General features: G+C 42.2%; 1 protein-coding gene across 1 annotated transcript in view; it reads right to left on the reverse strand.

Moving 5' to 3' along the window:
- LOC126184293 (Down syndrome cell adhesion molecule-like protein Dscam2) overlaps nt 1–7,452 on the reverse strand; it is a 595,669-nt gene extending 588,217 nt beyond the window's left edge. Inside the window, exon 1 of the mRNA XM_049926671.1 lies at nt 7,275–7,452. Within this exon, the coding sequence (XP_049782628.1) occupies nt 7,275–7,452 (178 nt within the window). The remainder of the gene's footprint in view (nt 1–7,274) is intronic.
- Nucleotides 7,453–17,498: the final 10,046 nt, after the last annotated feature.

Consider the following 17,498-nt stretch of genomic DNA (forward strand, 5'->3'; position numbering starts at 1 on the left):
CTAATTTCTATACTTCGCGCAAGCAAAACTTGAGACAAAATTTACGTCTGTGGGGAAATCTACAATCGTCACAGTTTTATGATCTGCTTCTTGGGTTGCATCATTCGTTTCTTGCTTCAGCATGTCATTTCATGTTATCGTTAGTAAAATAATCATTTACAATGTATAATATTTATTGATTTTAATAGCTATGTTTGTTTATAAAGTTGTATAGAACGTCTGAAAGCCGGCCCGTGTGGCCGAGCGGTTCTAGGCGCTTCAGTCTGGAACCGCGCGACCGCTACGGTCGCAGGTTCGAATCCTGCCTCGGACATGGATGTATGTGATGTCCTTAGGTTAGTTAGGTTTAAGTAGTTCTAAGTTATAGGGGACTGATGACCATAGATGTTAAGTCCCATAGTGCTCAGAGGCAATTGAACCATTCTAAGGAGGCGCAACGATGTTTTGAGGACGCTTTGATAATGGAAGGACTGATGGTGGGAATCCTTAACTTAGGTTTTTCTTTTCTATAGGATAGTGGTTTACTTTAAATTTATGGGCCCTGTCATTATAAGTATTTTTGTTTGTAGTTCGAGTTAGGCTATTGTATGTTAAACTCCTAAAGCAAAATTTGCTGTAGATTTCGTAAGATCACGAAACTATTGTAATAAAGTAATTTCTGTGATTCACTTCATATATTAAGTAATATTAGTGTACAAAGTAACAGTTTAAAAGTTATTAAGTAAGAACTATTTTTATAGTTCCAGAAAGTCTACTGAAACAGTAAACATTTATTACCATATTATATGAGGAGCCCATCCGCCCCCACCTGCCCTCACAACAAAAGGAATATTTATTTTACAAGGAAAGCTGTACCCCCGGCGCAGTAAAATAGCGGACCGCGGGGCGTATGTGGCTCGCTAACGATTTTTGTGCGGCCAGCCAAGACAGTCATAATTTTTATGTTACAATTTATATCTTTTCTGAAACGTAAAGTTAACTAACGCATACGATCATTTTATAAGGTGAGACCCTCCTCTAACCTCTGCTTCCACAAATTGGCCCACAAGCCAAAACTATTACCCACCTCTGCTCTAACCCGATATTTGTCTACATGACTGGGATGTTAACCCATGTTTAGTGTTCTCGCCGGAGTTTGACATCGAGATCGAGATGGATGCACGAGCGTGGGCCATCCAAAGTTCTTTGGTTTCGCGTCCTTACTGCGCCCAACAACGTGGACTTCGCGTCAGTTGGACAGACCCTCTGGAGGTGTAAGCTGGAAGGAAAGTGTGCTCGTTTCCGAGGGCGTCCGATCGCCGACGCTATTTTCGCACACTGATAATCGCTTGCTCTTTGTTTTCCTCTCCGTTTATTATTGCGTCTTTGTACGCTGTTGACGATTCTTGGCTTTCACGTTTTGGATTACTCATTTTTCGTCCGTTCTTATTTGTGTATTGCTTTCACCATCCACCACTCGGTCCTTATGAAGACTCGCTGTTTCTCAGAAACCGACTCGTGGAACTTCCACGCCCGTGTAATACGTCACTAAATTATGGTAGCTCTTAATGAACGCTACTTTACGCACTTCAGTCCATAAACTATGCAGAGAAATAATGTCGAGATGTACGTCATCTTGAGAAACTGTGTTCTTCACTAGTTTCAACTGCTGTCGCAGACGGTCATGGGATGATGCAGATAATGCAGAGCAGATTAGAAGCCGTCTTATCGTATTTCACACGTGCTAGATAGGAGGAACTTCCGATTAATGTGTTGGTCAGCTGATTTGACGAACATCTTGGTGACTACGATGGGTTATATCATACTGTAGTGTTGGAAGAGCACGCCTTTGTGCTAACGACAAAAATGTACTGGACGTTATTTTAGGTGTATTCTGTACTGTTTAGTGATCCTTTAACTGAAAATAGATGTATATGGTCACTGAAGAAGAACAATCACACAAAGCTGTAAATTCAAATAAATAGTTAACGATTACAATCATGAATAACTTTATTGGAACGATTACACAGATATTGTTGTGGGTAAAGCAAACCAAAGACTGCGATTTGTTGGCAGAACATGTAGAAAATGCAACAGATTTATGGTTCAAATGGCTCTAAGTACTATGGAACTCAACGTCTGAGGTCATCAGTCCGCTAGACTTAGAACTACTTTAACCTAACTATCCTAAGGACATCACACACATCCATGCCCGAGGCAGGATTCGAACCTGCGACCGTAGCAGCAGCACGGTTCCAGACTGAAGCGCCTAGAACCGCTCGGCCACAGCGGCCGGCGTAACAGATCTATTAAAGAGACTACTTATATAACGCTTGTCCGCCCTCTTCTGGAGTACTGTTTGCGGTGTGGGTCCGCATCAGATGGGACTGATGGAGGACATCGAAAAAGTTGAAAGAAGGGAGCCCATTTTGTATTATCGCGATATAGGGGAGAGAGTGCCACGGACGTGATACGCGAATTGGGGTGGCAATCATTTAAACAAAGGGGGTTGCGTTGCTACAGGTTCCTCTCGTGAAATTTATTACAATCACGAACTTTCTCCTCCAGTTGCGAAAAGAGTCTATTGGCGCCTACATATATAAGAAGAAATGATCATCGTGACAAAGTAAGAGAAATTAGAGCTTGAACAGAAGCAGTTAAGTGCTCGTTTTTCCCGCACACCATTCGAGAGAACAGCTTGAAGTTGGTTCGACTAGCCCCCTGCCAGGTACTTAATTGTGAACTGTGAAGTAATCATGTAGAGGTAGCTGTAGATGTAGACGTTTCCAATACCAATGACTCTCGGTGTTAGTGCTGTATGCCACCACCTGATACATTTCGGTAGTTGGTGTTCTTTTGATCGAAGCCGCACTCACAGGCGACCGTATCTGACTCAAATGTGGAATCTCATCTCTTCACAAAACACAACTTTGCGCCATTCATTACTTTAACGGTGTCTTTCAACACATCTACAGACACGCGTTGCACAATGATGAGGTGTAAGAGGACTCCCCACGAAACTTAGACTCACTAAACTCCAGCTTGGAGCAAAGGGTTTCGTTTCGTCGTAGCCACAGTTATGGCTTAACACATATCTTAGTTTGAACAAGGATCATTGTGCTATCAAAAGTAGCTGCTCGTCCGATACGTCGGTGGAGACACGACCTGAAATCCATTCCGTTGGGAAAAGTATGATACTCACGTGCACCTTGCATGACCTTTGTCATCGGCTGACGAACTCCATGGTGCTTCTAGTAATTGACTTTACTACTCTATATCAGTATCCCACGTAACTATTTTATTTCTGTGTACATCCTCTTTGGAGGTGTCTATTTTCTTATTTCGGTAGTGAATAATGAAAGCAGAGGACATTTATATGTAAGTTTGTTATCAAAGGTGGAATGTAGTTAAATGAAAGGAACTAGTCCTTGTACAAATGATAGCACTTGCCATTTCTAAACTCTGTATATAACATTTATATTTCATTCAGAATTTTAATATGTTCAGTTCCCATGTATCTAAATTAGAACACGAGGTCTATTGTACAAATTTGTGTCCTTGTCGAGAGAGCCATTTTAGTGGATAAAATGAATACTTCCAAGAATTTATTTAGTGACCAGGTTTCACTGTCCAATACGGCAGGGTAACCCAAGGAAACAAAAGGCCAACATGGTGAGTTTAACATCATGGAGCATTTTTCCATAGTTACCAGGTGGATGGGTACAATTGAAGAGCAAACTACTGCATAACTTCTCTGCCAGGATACCTCCTAGGAGCGGCACGAAATGGAAGTAGTAGTGTAGAAGGGAGTGATACAGGGTTGTAACTTATCCCCAATGTTACTCATTCTGTATCTTAAGCAAGCAGTAAAGGAAACAAAAGAAAAATTTGGAGTAGGAATTAAAGTCCAGGGAGAAGAAAAAAAAAACATTGAGTTTTGTCGATGACGTCATAATTCTGTCAGAGACAGCAAAGGACTTGGAAGAGCAGTTTAACGGAATGGACAGTGTCTTGAACGGAGGATATCAGATGAATGTCAATAAAAGCAAACCGAGGATAATGGAATGTAGTAGAATTAAATCAGGTGAGTGACTTAAGGTAGTGGATGAGATTTGCTACTTGAGAAGCAAAATAACTGATGACGATCGAACTAGAAAGGATATAAAATGTAGACTGGTAATGGCAAGGAAAGCGTTTATGAAGAAGAGAAATTTGTTAACATCGAGTATGGATAAATTTGTTAATATTGAGTGTGGATTTATGTGTCAGAGAGTCCTTTTGACAGTATTTGTATGGAGTGTAGCCATGTCTGGAAGTTAAACATGAAGGATAAACAGTTTAGACAAGAAGAGAATAGAAGATTTTGGAATATGGTCCTACAGGGGAATGCTGAAGATTAGTTTGGTAAATCACGTAAATAATGGGGAGGTACGGAATAGAATTGGGGGGCAGAGAGGTTTGTGGTACAACCTGACTAGAAGAAGGGATCGGTCGGTAGGAAACATTCTGAGGCATCAAGAGATCACCAATTTAGTACTGGAGGGAACCTTGGAGGGTAAAAATCGCAGAGGGAGAGCAAGAGATGAATACAGTGAGTAGATTCAGAAGGACGTGAGTTGTAGTAATTACTCGGAGATAAAGAGGATTGCACAGGATAGAGTATCATGGATAGCTGCATCAAACCAGTCTTTGGATTGAAGACCACGACAACAACAGCCCCTCCCCCTAGGATGAAGAGGCCACCGTGTGTCTCGAAATAATACCTCCTATTTCTCCTAATGGCGGTATGATCGTCATGAAAAACCATATGTTGGTTGCGCAGCTGAAGATCAGTTACACTATTTAATGTTCAAAAATACAGAAAAAGAAAGCGAAGGTGATAGAGGGTCAAGGGGGCTGTGTAAGCTCCCAATGGGACACACAGAGTGTGTCACGTCTCGGCTGTCGCCGTCCCACGCCTTCCACCTGCGGAAGGGGCGTTCAAAGCAGACGACCTATCGTAACTTCGGAAATCATTGCAAAAGATTGAGAAACAGCTTTGGCGCTCGTTTTCCATAGCGACCATTCTTACCGTAATTTCTTCACAGCTGAGAAAACTACTTTTATGTTGGCATCTGAGCAGGACTCCTACAATCATTCAACATACATGTTTAACGTTTTGAAAAACAACGCACACCTAGGATTTAAGACATTGTACCGCAATATAAACATAAAATTACAATACAATCGTATTAAAAATTGACTTGGCCTTCTTAATACATAAAAAAGAATATAAAAGACTATATATTCTCAAGCCTTTCAAGCAGAGCACACGAAGACACTTGTCGGCAAACAGCATCCAATGATGAGCGGAAGTTGCACTACATGACCTGTAGCGTTTTATGTGTTCGGACAGTAAAGAAAGATGTGACTGAACATCTTCTTAACCGCAGTCGCTCAGTGAGGATGGGAACAGAGCAGTAGGATGTGGATGCTTCCTTTGACAGTTGTGGTTGATGTGAGGCGCCTTGTAATTCACTTTGGCGTAATCTTTGCCTTTATACCTGCAATTTTCATGCCATTCTGTGTTCCACTTCCCCTGATTATTAATTTTATGACGTTTAAAATATCTGCAACTGGCAATGTACGTGCTACTGCTTTGGATAGCTTGTCTACTGTTTCATTACCTGTAAGGCCACAGTGTTCTTTTTCCCAGCACATAGTAACTTTTCGATTCGTAGTGGTGATTTGTAATATCAGATTCATGACGTAATTTTCTACTAGGTGGTTCGATCTCACGCTGAGCAGATGACTTGACCGTTGTAGTGGTGATCTAGTATCAGAAAGGATGGCGAACTCGTAGCCCATGCTCTTCTGGGCTTATTGAAGGCCTGGTAGTATAGTCGAAAGCTCTGTTGCCATAATCGTTATTTCCTTAGGTAGCTTGAATTTAATTCCAATATGACAGAAGCTATCCCAATACGCACAACGACATTCATCTTCGTTCTTCGAAGCGTCGCCATAAAAGAACCTTGTGTTGTTGTATTTGGAGAAGAACTCTGTCAAAATGCAGTTATCTGAACAACCGCGGTCAACGCCCAGATCAAATACAATATGTAATTCCAGTATACTGGTACGGTAATCTTCAACGCAGAGTAATCTTTGTGCAGACAGGTTTCTTTTGAGAAATGGATTAGTATCCATGTATGCGGCAGTGAGAGGATAAAAGACCTTTACTGAGCCAATATCTGGACTTGAAATACAGCCCAGTTCAGGTATAATTGCCAAGTAATATCTGACCTTGTGCTAACTGCGACCGTTTTAGTAAAAAATTTACACTCACGTTTCCGCGACGTAGATGCAGGGGAGGCTCATTTGATTAGACTAGAAGAGCCCAGAATTGTTTTTGTATCAGGGTGCGCTCTAGCCAATCTTGCATTTTCAACGTTCTTTGTTTCTGATGATATTTAATAAATCCACGCTGCAGCAATTAAACAAGAGGAATTCTCTTATTTTGCCAACTACGGTGGCTTGAGCTTCCATTTAAGTAACTTCTGTGCCAGTACTTGGCAGCTCACAACTCACTGTGACGGTCTCACCTAGGATATTAACATAAGGGTCAAAGAACATTATTATTGTAGGTTTATTTAATTACGTCAAATACATGAGTTTTGACATATTACTCGAACTTTCCTTCCATATTTGAAAACATATTTCCTTTGGCCAGTTTTAAGGATTGGCAGACACATCTGGTGATAAGATCTTCCGTTGGTGTCTGGAAAGTCCAGAAGAGTAAGCTGAGAGCAACAAAAAGTGGTTCAAATGGCTCTGAGCACTATGGGACTTAACTTCTGAGGTCATCAGTCCCCTAGAACTTAGAACTACTTAAACCTAACTAACCTAAGGACATCATACACATCCATGCCCGAGTCAGGATTCGAACCTGCGACCGCAGCGGTCACGCGATTCCAAACTGTAGCGCCTAGAACCGCTCGGCCACCCCGGCCGGCTGAGAGCAACAACGATATGCAGTAAAGTTAATATTTCAGTTTTTCCAGCAACTGGCTGACGCTGCACCGAACTTACAATCACCCAAGGATTGCTAGAGGTTCAATAAGCTGGTGACTGCGTCGTAAACGGAAAGTAAAACCAAATATTGACTGCTCAGAAAGCAGTAATTACATTGCCATTTTATGGTGAATTGGGATAAGGTTTAAAACTCATTAATAATCCCACAGGAACACAAAAACTGTCGAAGGATCAATATTGCAACTAGATCTAAAAGTCTGAGAAGCTTTGTTTAGTAGATTACATACCTCCATCGGTCGAAGGATATATGTTCAAACCGGAGTCCTGTAGCCAGGAGGTGACTGTGATGAAGTCCTTGACGAAGCTGGGAGCGACGCATTTGAGCAGCGCGTTGTTGTCACGTATCACTTCAGGACTGGAAACTGTCACCGTGAAGCTCTGCATCACCACTGTGGAACAAAACATGATGTTAGCAAAGGTGTCAACCCTTTTTATAATTAAAAAATATAAAAGTAATTCTGCAGCTCCAATTGGTACATCAGCTAAACACTGGATACGTCTTCGTAAACAGCTAAATTCAATCCCTGTCCAGCTCTGTTGCCTTTGATTTTTCATTGTTTTCCTAAATTCATGCTGAAGTTTACTGAGAGAGTCTCTTCGGAAATAAAGGTAATATCACTTATAACATCGGTCATACTACAGATTTTACGAGGGGCGTTCAATAAGTAATGCAGCACATTTTTCTTCTCGGCCAGTTTCGGTTGAGAAAACGTGGAATTTTTTGTGCGACATCGCGGGATTTTCCGATCCAGCTCCTACATTTTCATGAAGTTCTGATAGGTGGCGGCGCTATGCGTAGCCTTCAAAAAGGCTTCTGTAACGGAGTGCGTTTCGATTAGAGAACTGTCATTAAGTTTCCTTCAGCGAAAAGCCAAAGCATCGCAGATATTCACAAGCGCTTGCAGAATGTCCGTAGGGACCTCTCAGTGAACACAAGCACGATAAGGAGTTGGGCGAAGCGTCTGTTTTCATCGCGCAAACCTGTCCCATCTCTAGCGTTGCGGCCACCGCACACAGCTGTGATTTCTGCAATGTTGTAACGTGCAGACACTCTCATTCGGCGTGATCGACGTATCAAAAACTCCTCGCTGCACTACTGGACGTTTCTGGTGGCAGTGCTGACACACTCGTCCACCAGTTGGGGTACTCAAAGATGTGTGTCTGCTGTCTTCCTCACCACTTAACAGAAGACCATAAGGAGCAACGAAGGACCATTTGTGCGGAACTGCTTGCGTGTTATGAGGCTTATCGTGATCATTTTTTGTCGAACATCGTAGCAAGCGATGAAACTTGGGTCATCATTTCGAACCAGAAACAATCCGGCAGTCCATGGTGTGGCACCACATCACCTCTCCTCCGAAGAAAAAGCTCAAAGCTGCACAGTCAACCGCTAAAGTCATGGCGACAGTCTTCTGAGTCTCTGAAAGGGCTATTCTGTCTGATGTCCTCCTCATGGTACAACCATCAACTGTGAAATGTATTGTGCTACCCTCAGGAAACTGAAAAAAAAACAGGTTCAACGTGTTCGTCGCCATAAAAATGCAAACAAACTTCTTCTTCTCCATGACAAGGTTTGCGTACCCGAGAGCAGCTCAAAAAATGTCGTTAGGTGTTTCTCATCCACCCTACAGCCCGGATCTCGCACCTTCCGGCTTCCAGCTGTTTGGCCCAATGAAGGATACACTCCACGCGAAGCAGTACGAGGATGGGTGGGAGGTTATTAAAGCAGCAAGACAATGGCTCCGACGTCGACGAGTAGAGTGGTACCATGCGGACATAAAGGCTTTTTAGTAATGTGGCGTATGGCCGTCGCATTGGACGGAGATTATATTGCAAAATAGGGTTTTGTAGCCAAAAGAGTGGATAATTAGATTGTGTATTGGAATCCTGAAAAAATATCAATCTACTTTCAGTAAAAAATATGTTATTGTAATTTTTGCACGCACCTCGTAGATTAACCAGAAACAGGTGTAGGAGAGATCCGATCGTGAGTAGCTGTCATCTACTGTCAACGGCGCTGGAGGAGCGGATCGTCATGGCACTGTTCTACTGGTCATGAATAAAAGATTGCGAACTGTATTCACTGCTTATGCAAAGAAGTCACCAGTGCTCTTCATGGAGTAATGTGGTTTCCGTTTCAACTTTTCCATCGAACAAAAATCCTAAATAGTACCTGCAATCTGTCTTAGATTGTTCTTATGGAGGCCAGACGTGCTGGTGTCTGAGCAACAGACTCAGACATGTGTTACTTGAATCATTTACCATAACATCTAAGCATCTTCGACCAAGGAAGCAGCTTCAGAAAAAGCGCATAACTTCGTGTGTGAGTGGTATCGGTTAAGAATCATGGATAATGGCAGGTGTAATGTCTTGTACACAGCCAAATACGTTTTTATTTTGACAGAAAAATGTGTATTTATGGTACGAATGTTTGTCCATTGTCCTCAGTTCATCACAATACTTGTAAAGGCAATTAGACAGTAATAGGAAGGTACAAGTTGAACAATGAATTGTAGATATTCGGGTTTGATGCCTCAAGAAATAGACTATTAAGGAATAGTTACAACGGCTGTATTTGTCCCATGTACGCAAGCCGTTTGTAAGTTCGGTAAATTTCCGTATAAGAGAGGAGAAAGTTGGTAAACCCCATAAGTGTTTGAAACTATAGTTATTGTCAGTGTTTGCCTACATAATTTTCGTAACACCTTTTTTGAAAGTTTTAAGCGGATGTGACAATTAACTTGAGGAATACGTGTGCAAGAAGAGGGTGAATGGGTACCCTGGAGAAACAGGGAGAAAAATCATTTTGCTCGACAAGAATGTGATGGGCGGAATTTCCCCAAAATGTTATTTATGAGGTAGACACCTGTTGTTTGTTTCACCAGTCGGGGTCAACTGTAATGCACAATGATGATGCTTGACGACAATAAGACTTATGACTTAAGGGGCATATATTTGGTAGGTATTGGCAAACTAGGTACTACAAATTAATTGGTTGATTTGGGGAGATGACCAAACAGCGAGAAGAGCATCTTCCCATCGGATTAGGGAAGGAAATCGGCCGTGACCTTTCGAAGGAACGACCCTAGCTTTTGCCTGAAGAGATTTAGGCAAATCACGGAAAATCCTAAATCAGGATGGCTGGACGCGGGTTTGAACCGCCGTCCTCCCGAATGCGAATCCACTGCACTAACCACTGCGCCACCTCGCTCGGTAGGTACTACGAGAAGGGCTTTTAAAAACAAAAATTTCTTGTCAAGTGAGTGTTTGTTTTGGCATAGGAAGAGTAGGTGTTGCATAACAACAACCTAAGTTACTAATAAATAATGTAATTGGCCACATCAGTAATCAAATATGGCCAATTAAATACAAGTAAACGTTCTACCCTAATTTTTCATAACGCCAGAGAGAGAGAGAGAGAGAGCACTGAAGGATACTATTAATGTAGAACACGAAGAGCGCACTCTAACCGCCCCCTTTACTACCTCCATATGGCCATATTGCACATATAGCGCTCCGAGCCTCGCGTCAACGCACTGGCCATGCACAGCCTGCATATGAAACACACTACAGGTATAACACCTGTGCAAAAGCCCGTCAAACAATACCCTCCTTCTCACAAAGTATTAACAAACACCTACGAATGCAACCTGATATTTTCGTTAATTCCGTGTGAATGTTATTGTTTTCCTCTTGATGATAATGTATAATAACTAGGTTCTCATTGTTTAGCATAATTTTTGTAATGGTAACTGGTATCAGCATAGTTGTAACCCAGATTATGTCAAATTTTTTAGAATAAAAGTAGTAGTTTTGAATTATATTTTTGCAGCTGAATTAGCTTATTCTTTTATTTGCTATTGACTGGAAATGATGTATTCATGTGCAATTTTTATAATTAATAAATGAAATTAATTCAGATTAGCTTCTCAAGCTGGCCAGTGTACAAACCCATGACTACAATAATTAACTTTTGAAAGCGTACCCGAAAACTTATCACCATAAGTACTTGCAGCCCAACGACTGCTTACGAAATTTCCCCTTACTTGTTGTTTATCAGCATCAAAAATGGTTCAAATGGCTCTGAGCACTATGGGACTCAACTGCTGAGGTCATTAGTCCCCTAGAACTTAGAACTAGTTAAACCTAACTAACCTAAGGACATCACAAACATCCATGCCCGAGGCAGGATTCGAACCTGCGACCGTAGCGGTCTTGCGGTTCCAGACTGCAGCGCCTTTAACCGCACGGCCACTTCGGCCGGCTTATCAGCATCCATCTGGAGTTGAGAGCATGATCTTTGTCATACAATAGAGGGAGAAAGGAATTCAGACAGTTATCAAACAATTTCGTTCTAAGGGTTTGAAAGCAGCACATGTCAGATTAAAACTGAACTGGACGAAATGCCTGCAGACAATGGATCAATACAAATGACAATACATTTTTAGATTAACGGGCAGATAATGCTCTCAGGACTGTCGATGATCGTGCCTCGCATCCAGCTGCGATGGTCAAATAGCATAGTTGGCGTAAAGGGTGGCTGGGAATTTCTGGTGCACATATGTAATAACACTGAGCCCAACCAAAGAGGGTAGAAACAGTGGGAAACGATCCAGTGGTCAGTATTGTTAATGTAATAAATAAAATTGTACAAGACGATTCTGTAGTGTTACAAAAAATCCAATACCATGATTAAAAAAGTATTTCGAATACGTACTTAATGTCGTTGTGACTCAGATTAGATGACATGTATTGAAAAATTTGCTGTAGAACTACAGAAGTTACTTATTAGATTAATTTAATCATTGATCTGGAATTAGTCGTGTGTCATATTATGTGGTCACACATACAATTATCTTGATATTTTGTAGGAGAGAAACGGAAAACATTCAGAATAATTAAAAATAATTAATAAAATTACATATAATACCATGAAACCGTGTTATAGATGTGGTACACACTCACATGGTGACATCATAACACCCTGATTTACTTTACCTACGTCTAGAATCACGCATTAATTAAACAATTCTTACGAACGCCAGGTTAATGTATTTTGTGATAATGTCACCTGCACCATGTGAAATGCAATTAAAAGGTATTTTGAGTACTAGACGACATTTATTTCCAGTTTCTACGGTAATTTTTCTCATAGGTGACAAAATATTAGGTAATGTAAATCTCGCACTTACTGGTGATATGATCATCCTTGAGGCGGCATTTGGGTATTTACATAAAAGCTCATCTACCTATATATTTTCAATTGATGACTCTATGTTACTTGTGTTTTATAGTGTTACTTAGAACCTGAAGTGATCATTGATAACTCATTACTTTTGAAGTGGTGGCCATAGAAGTAAATAGGTGGACGCGGTGCAATGTCGAAACTATGTCTGTGAATGCGGCGATTCGGTCACATCGTTGAAGTGGACTGCGCCAGAGTTAGACAGTCTTTCTTTTTAGGCTATTAGAATATTTCACGAGATGCCGTATAGACTAAGGAAAACCTGGTGAATGAGTCGTGTTCGAGGCGCGGGAAATTTCTGCGAGCATATCATTTTCGAGACTAAGAATTTTTTTCAAGCATCGAGATCGGACTTGGAAACTTTTCGTCTATGCTGAAAATACACTTTTAAACTGCGATCAATTTTTGAGCTCTTTCGACGTAGCAGAACCTAATTGTGTGCAATGTGAAGTCTATTTTTATTTGAGAAGGATTTTTCTGGAATTATAAAATATTTAAGTGACAATTCTACTCGCGTGATTTACTGAAGATCTTTGTTTCATAGAGTGACTGAGCTTATATTATCGTTACCTAACACCCAACCTCAATTACGAGGGCTTGCTGAAAAGTAATGTCTCCGAATTTTTTGTATGAAAACTCCTAAAGCTTCTTAAGTAAAAGAAACATTATTAACATTCTACCTCTTTATTCTTCATGTCTACGTATTTGCAGCCCCTTCGCTAAAGGGCTCTGAATTGTAGCGTGTAACATGGCAGTGTATGGCGTAATTATACCAGTACGTGAGAAACAATGTGCTGTATTTGAGTTTCTAATTCGAAGAGTTCATCCACACGTGTATCAACTTCTTCTTCAGCATCACAATGCCAGACCACACACGAGCCCTGTGACACCTATAACAACCCGTCGCCTTGGGCTCATTGTCATCGATCATCCTCCATACAGTTACGACTTGGCTCCATCCGAGTTTCATCTGTTTCCAGAACTTAAAGAGCACTTTCGAAGACTTCACTTTGATAGTGAGGAAGCGGTACAGGCATGGGTGACTTGTGCGCGTTAGCAAACCTGGGGGAGAAGTACTGGCCCCGGATCGAATACGCCGTGCACATTAATGTCGAGGGCCGGTCTGTTGCAGCCCGGATGTCGTCTTTAGGCGGTTTATCACATCTGATTCAGTACCCACGTTGGACCTCAGTTACACAATTCGCAAACATTCCGAAAACATTCATACTCTTTCGCATGATATGAGCGTATAAGACTAGACACAGAGAAATGGGGTACACAAATTCCGTCCTGGAGTGGTGAAATAAGTGTGACGACGGGAAGGAAAGCTAGGCATATGGTCGCCCTCTGCCACTAACAATGACAAATCGAGATTAACGTGCCGAGCCTGTAAAGATACGGGTTAAGGCCCGGAAAAAGAAACATATTATGATGTTGGATCACTGACTTTTGTATTTACTGAACAGTTATTTATCATAAGCTACAATGAGATGTAATTTAGACTTCAACATTGAGTCAGATTAATTACTGCTTTATTAGCTAATCTCGTGGATGTCTTTATTTCTTATTGTGTGTGTGTGAAATCTTATGGGACTTAACTGCTAAGTTCATCAGTCCCTAAGCTTACACACTACTTAACCTAAATTATCCTAAGGACAAACACACACACCCATGCCCGAGGGAGGACTCGAACCTCCGCCGGGATCAGCCGCACAGTCCATGACTGCAGCGCCTAGACCGCTCGGCTAATCCCGCGTGGCTGTTTCTTATTGAAGGTATATATCAGCAGCTGTTTTGGACAGTAATGTTTAACACTTTTACATTTGTATGTCTTTTCATTTAAACGTGTGTAAGAGTGTACAGAAGTGTTTTTGAATATTTTTTGGGCCTTTATGTGTGGTGTAGCTATTGTAACACAGCAGAAGTGTATTACAAGCAAACGTAAAATTTTCTCGAAGCCCTCTCCAACCAGCACCAAATCAAGGCAAGCCAGGCCAACGCCCCATGCCACAATCAAAACGATAAACAGGCAGAAAGCCGACATTGCAGAAAGCTGAACAAAATCTGAAGATATTGCCTCACCTTGCGTGAGCGAGAGGCCAGAATTATGAACTCCGCAACACGACCTCAACGAGCAGAGGACAAAACGTCATTCCAATAGCACAGTTTGATTTCTTTAAGGAGAGTAAAAGTTTTACAGGAACATCTGTCAGCTTCCAGATATGGCGGAAAAGCAACAAGCTGAAGGCCTGAAAGCCATTCTTGCGAAACAGAGGGTTGGTGAAGACGGTTGATGAACCCATAAAGTATGTCCCATTCGGTAATCGCCGGCAAGACATAAGGCCACTTCCTCACACAAGCAATAATACATACTCAGGCTCTTGAGCCTTGACATGTTTACGTAGCGGTACACCAGCTATGACGCCGAGCCTCTGATGCGCTGCTACCATTCTCCAAGATGACTACGGCCTTTGAGACTGCTACCTGTCAGATCTGTTGTACTCGGTAGGTGTGAGCTGCCGACCTCACAACCATTGTTGAAAAGACTTGGAGACGTCTACCTCCGACTTGCTAAGTCTAACTGATAGTGTTTGGCGCACCGTTCTCCTGTCGCAGTGTCTGAGATGCGTGCTAATCGCTGCTGTCCCAAACTACCACCTGGAGGCAGTCATCGACATCTCAGACCTTTCTTGGTGGAAGGGTGTGTTGTTGTTCATCCTAGCTCTGCGTAGATCTTCGGAGAGATTACCTCTGACATCAGCGGTATACACTGAGGTGACAAAAGTCATGACATACCTCCTAATATCGTGTCGAACCCCCTTTCACCCAGCGTAGTGCAGCAGCTAGACTTGGCATGGGCTCAACAAGTCTTTGGAAGTCCCTTTCAGAAATAATGAGCCATGCTGCCTCTATGGCCGACCATAATTGCAAATGGGTGGCCGGTGCAGTTTTTTGTGAATGAAATGATCTCTTGATTATTTCCCATAAATGTTCGATGAGATTCATGTCAGGCGGTGTGGAAGGCTAAATCGTTTACTCGAACTGTCCAGAATATCCGTCAAACCAATATTGCAAAATTAGGCCTGGTAACATGGCGCATTGTCATCCATAAAAATTCCACCCTTGTTTGGGAACGTGGTCTCCAGTAAGCTGAGCAAAATCATTTCCACTCAATGATCGGTTCAGTTTGACCAGAGGACCCTGTCCATTCCATGTAAACACAGCCCACACCATTATGGAGCCACCACCAGCTTGTACATTGCCTTGTTGACAGCTTGGGTCCATGGCTTCGTGGGGTCTGCGCCACACTCTAACAATACCATCAGTTTTTCCCACAGAAATCGGGTCTCATCTGACCAGGCCACGATTTTCCCTTCGTCTAAGATCCAACCGATATGGTCACAAGCCGAGGAGAGACGCTGCAGGCAATGTCGTGCTGTTAGCAAAGGCACTTGCGTCGGCCGTCTGCTGCCATAGCGCATTAACACCGAATTTCGCAGCACTGCCCTTACGGATACGTTCGTCGTACATCCCATATTGATTTCTGCGGTTATTTCACCCATTGTTGCTAGTTTGTTAGCACTGACACCTCTACGCAAACTCCGCTGCTCTCGGTCGTTAAGTGAAGGCCGTCCGCCACTGCATTACCCATGGTGAAAGGTAATGCCTGAAATGTGGTATTCTCGGCACGCTCTTGAGGCTGTGGATCGCAAAATATAGAATTCTTTAACGATTTCCGAAATGGGATGTCTCGTGTGTCTAGCTCTAATTACCGTTCTGCATTCAAAGTCTGTTTATTCACATCGTGCGGCCATAATCACGTCGGAAACCTTTTCACCTAAGTACCAATGATAGCTCCGCCTGTGCACTATCCTTTTATACCTTGTGTACGCGATCTGTATATGTGCATATCGATATCACATGACTTTTGTCACCTCAGAGCATACAGGCTACGCCGGCCCCCAGTGAGGCCTACCGCCCACCCGATCCCATAATTAGGTGAACCTGATGCCGCACGGCGACGTCCTCTGCTGATTTCTGAGGCAGCTTCCTCATGTTCCGAGGCGTGTACTGCACTGCCGCCAACCTGGTGGCCGCCGAGCCAGCGACGAATACACGATTGTAAACTATAAAGTAATATAATACTGTTCCGCTAATGTTGCATCATTAACGACCACTATACTGACCGGCCCACTCCACCGCACTCTATGCTCCGTCATCACGACAACAGCAGGAGCCTCAACCCAGGTTACACTACTGAGTCAAATTGGATTATATCTTAATTTTAACGGTTCTGTTTTGATTTATTTTTGCAGTTCTTTCGTTATCATGATATCAGGGTAAAATGAGATTAATTTTCATTCGGTATACCATTTGTTAAAATATGGAAAAATGAACAACATAAAACACAGTTAAGCATCCACAAAAGTGATATAATTGGATAATTGTTTCTAACAGGCAAATGTCATCTGTGACTATGAAGTGGATACGATACGTGGCGCATAGAATGGCTACAGCAGTTCATTAGTGGTGCCGTAATTTGGTAGTGTGGGCAGATTTCATAATGTGACCTATAAACTTTACCCGTCCCATATAATGATCGAATAACTCGTCGGATTGCTGCCGGGTAAACTGGTCAAAATCTGGCGCTATTGCCGTAGGTAAACCAGTATTGTTTTCAAAGCATCTGCTGCGGAATAACGCGATGGTGATCTTTTATATAGACGTGCGGTTGGTGGAGCCGTGCAGGCGTGAACCATATAGGAAACCACGCAGAAAATTGTACTGTACGTAATAGGGACTAGCAGCTCCACTGCCTGCCAGAGGAAACTACCAAACTCCTGGGGGCGAAGGGAGTGATAAGGTGGTTCCCGTGTCAATAGGTATCTACCATTTACAGGACGCACATCAAACAAGACAGACGGGTCTTGAAAAAAAAAATCATTGCATTATGTTTATATTGCGACTTCCCACCAAGGTCAGAAATATTTTAGGGTATAAGCAAAGCAGCTGTCTGTCGCACCTTTTGCGATTGCGGGTTGGCTTGTATCGATCAGATCATCAGAACCTTTGAAGACTGTTGAGTAGAACTTGAACGCCAGAAAGCACCATTTTATTAATTTTGTTTTTAAGTGCCAGTGCCTTTAGTACGAAAATACAAATGATGTAGCAAGACAGATACTTCTAGCAGTACACTGAGGTGATA

Source organism: Schistocerca cancellata, chromosome 4, assembly GCF_023864275.1.
Source record: "Schistocerca cancellata isolate TAMUIC-IGC-003103 chromosome 4, iqSchCanc2.1, whole genome shotgun sequence".
In the NCBI taxonomy this organism is placed as follows: domain Eukaryota; kingdom Metazoa; phylum Arthropoda; class Insecta; order Orthoptera; family Acrididae; genus Schistocerca; species Schistocerca cancellata.